The sequence below is a fragment of the Chlorella variabilis genome (genome assembly GCF_000147415.1).
Source record: "Chlorella variabilis unplaced genomic scaffold CHLNCscaffold_53, whole genome shotgun sequence".
NCBI classification, from domain to species: domain Eukaryota; kingdom Viridiplantae; phylum Chlorophyta; class Trebouxiophyceae; order Chlorellales; family Chlorellaceae; genus Chlorella; species Chlorella variabilis.
The window spans coordinates 13,973-15,820 of record NW_005435037.1 but is presented as its reverse complement, the minus strand read 5'-3'; the positions used below and the strand labels follow the sequence as shown (position 1 = coordinate 15,820).

The 1,848-nt window shown below is 63.4% G+C and overlaps 1 protein-coding gene across 1 annotated transcript in view; it reads left to right on the top strand.

Moving 5' to 3' along the window:
* Nucleotides 1-377: 377 nt before the first annotated feature.
* CHLNCDRAFT_13078 (hypothetical protein) overlaps nt 378-1,848 on the top strand; it is a gene marked incomplete at both ends in the record, with an annotated part of 2,750 nt that continues 1,279 nt past the window's right edge. The window contains 3 exons of the mRNA XM_005852252.1: nt 378-508; nt 644-657; nt 769-797. Of these exons, the coding sequence (XP_005852314.1) occupies nt 378-508; nt 644-657; nt 769-797 (174 nt within the window). The remainder of the gene's footprint in view (nt 509-643; nt 658-768; nt 798-1,848) is intronic.

Genomic DNA, 1,848 nt, shown 5'->3' with positions numbered 1-1,848 from the left:
TCACCACAGCCTGTTCTGGAACATGCTGTGCCCGGAGAAGGTGCGGGCTGGGTCACTGGCTGCACCCCTGGCACCCTGATGATCACTCGTGGCCGCTGATGCCCTGCTTTTGCTGGCACCATCTCTATATGCTGCAGGAGTTCCATCCCCCCAGCGGCGCGCTGGAGCAGGCCATCGACGCCCAGTTTGGCGCTCTGGACGGAATGATCTCCAAGTTCATCGCCGCCACGGCCGCCGTGCAGGCGCGCACCTGGCAAGGAGTGTCTGCCTGGGGGCAGCCGTGCATGCATCAGGGCAGTGCTGGCGGCACCGCGGGTCCGGGGTTCCTGGGCAGGGCCGCCTGGGGGCGTAACTCCCTGCCTGTGCCTGCCCACTGCCTGCAGGGCAGCGGCTGGGGCTGGCTGGCATACCACCCCGAGGCCAAGACACTGGTCATCACCACCACGCCCAACCAGGACCCGCTGCAGCCCACCACCGGCCTGGTGCCGCTGCTGGGAGTGGACGTCTGGTGCGCGGGGGGGAGGGAGGAAGCAGATAGGCAGCTGGCATGCTCAGCCAACCATCCCTAGCAGCAGCGACAGGAGTGCTCTTCCATGGCTGACCATTCCCCCTGCCTTCCTGGAACGTCCTCGCGGCTGTGAAGGGAGCACGCCTACTGTAAGTGCTGCTGCCGAGCGCTGCGTTGAACGTGCAACCTGCTGCCTGGCCGTGTGTTTCGAGCCGCTTTACTCACAACCCTCGCTGCTGCTGCCTGCCCATGCCTGCCAGACCTGCAATACAAGAACGCCCGCCCCGATGTGAGTGCTGGATGCTGGGGTGGGCGCTGATTTGGGGTTGGAAGGTGCAATGTGGAGGCCACAAGTGTCTGCTTGTGCTCATGTGGTGGGGGCGCCTCTCTCCTGACACTGTACCGCTGCAGTACCTCAAGGAGATCTGGAGGATTGTGAACTGGCGCGACGTGGGCCGGCGCTATGAAGATGCCACCGGTGCTTGATGGGCTGTGGCCTGTCAGCGACCTGCTTGCTCCCTGCCGGGGACGGGCTTGGGGCAGACTAGTTGCCTCCCTTTGTTGGGCTAGCGCTGTTTTGGTATTCTGACTCTATCATGGGCACCTGTTGCAACTTCAACCAACGATAGATGAATCAGGCAAGCGATACAAGAACAGAAGCAGAGCAGAGTTGGACACAAAGAAAGAGCAAGCAAAAAGCATGACAACGAAACAGGTGCAGCACGGGCTGCCAAGAGCTCCAACTGCCAGTGGTGGGTCACGACGCCTGCCCCGAGGGCGCAGGAGCAGCCTGCTGCCTGCTGGCCGCCTTCTCTTCTATACACTGCACCGTGCGCGGCACGCCTGCCGGGGGCGCCGAAAAGGCGCGCACTGCGATGAAGGTTCCCATGCAGTTGTCCACCTGCATGCAATGCCACCAGAGGGACAGGCAGCCAATCAGAACTCAAGGTGCGGCTGCAGGGGCACAAGCCGCAGGCATGGCCATGGCAGGAGGAGGAAGAGTGCAGGCACAGCTCAGCAGCAGGCCCACCTGCCAGATGGACACTTTCCAGGTCTCGGGGTGGTGCGGCTTGAACTCGCGCTGCACCGGCAGCACCCTGCTGCTGCTGCCGGCCAGCTGCGCCGCGGCGGCCTGCGCCGACAATGTGCATGAAGAGGCTCAGGCTGGTGCTGCGATGGAATGCTCGCTGGCTGCGGAACGCAGGTAGGCAGTCGCCCCATGCGAGCAATCAGGACGCACTCAGTCCCGCTTGCCTGTAGTGCTGGTACAGGGTCGTACTGCCAGATGGGCGAGTTAAATACCCGCGTCGTAGCCGTCAGGTCGCTCCTGCAAACAGAAG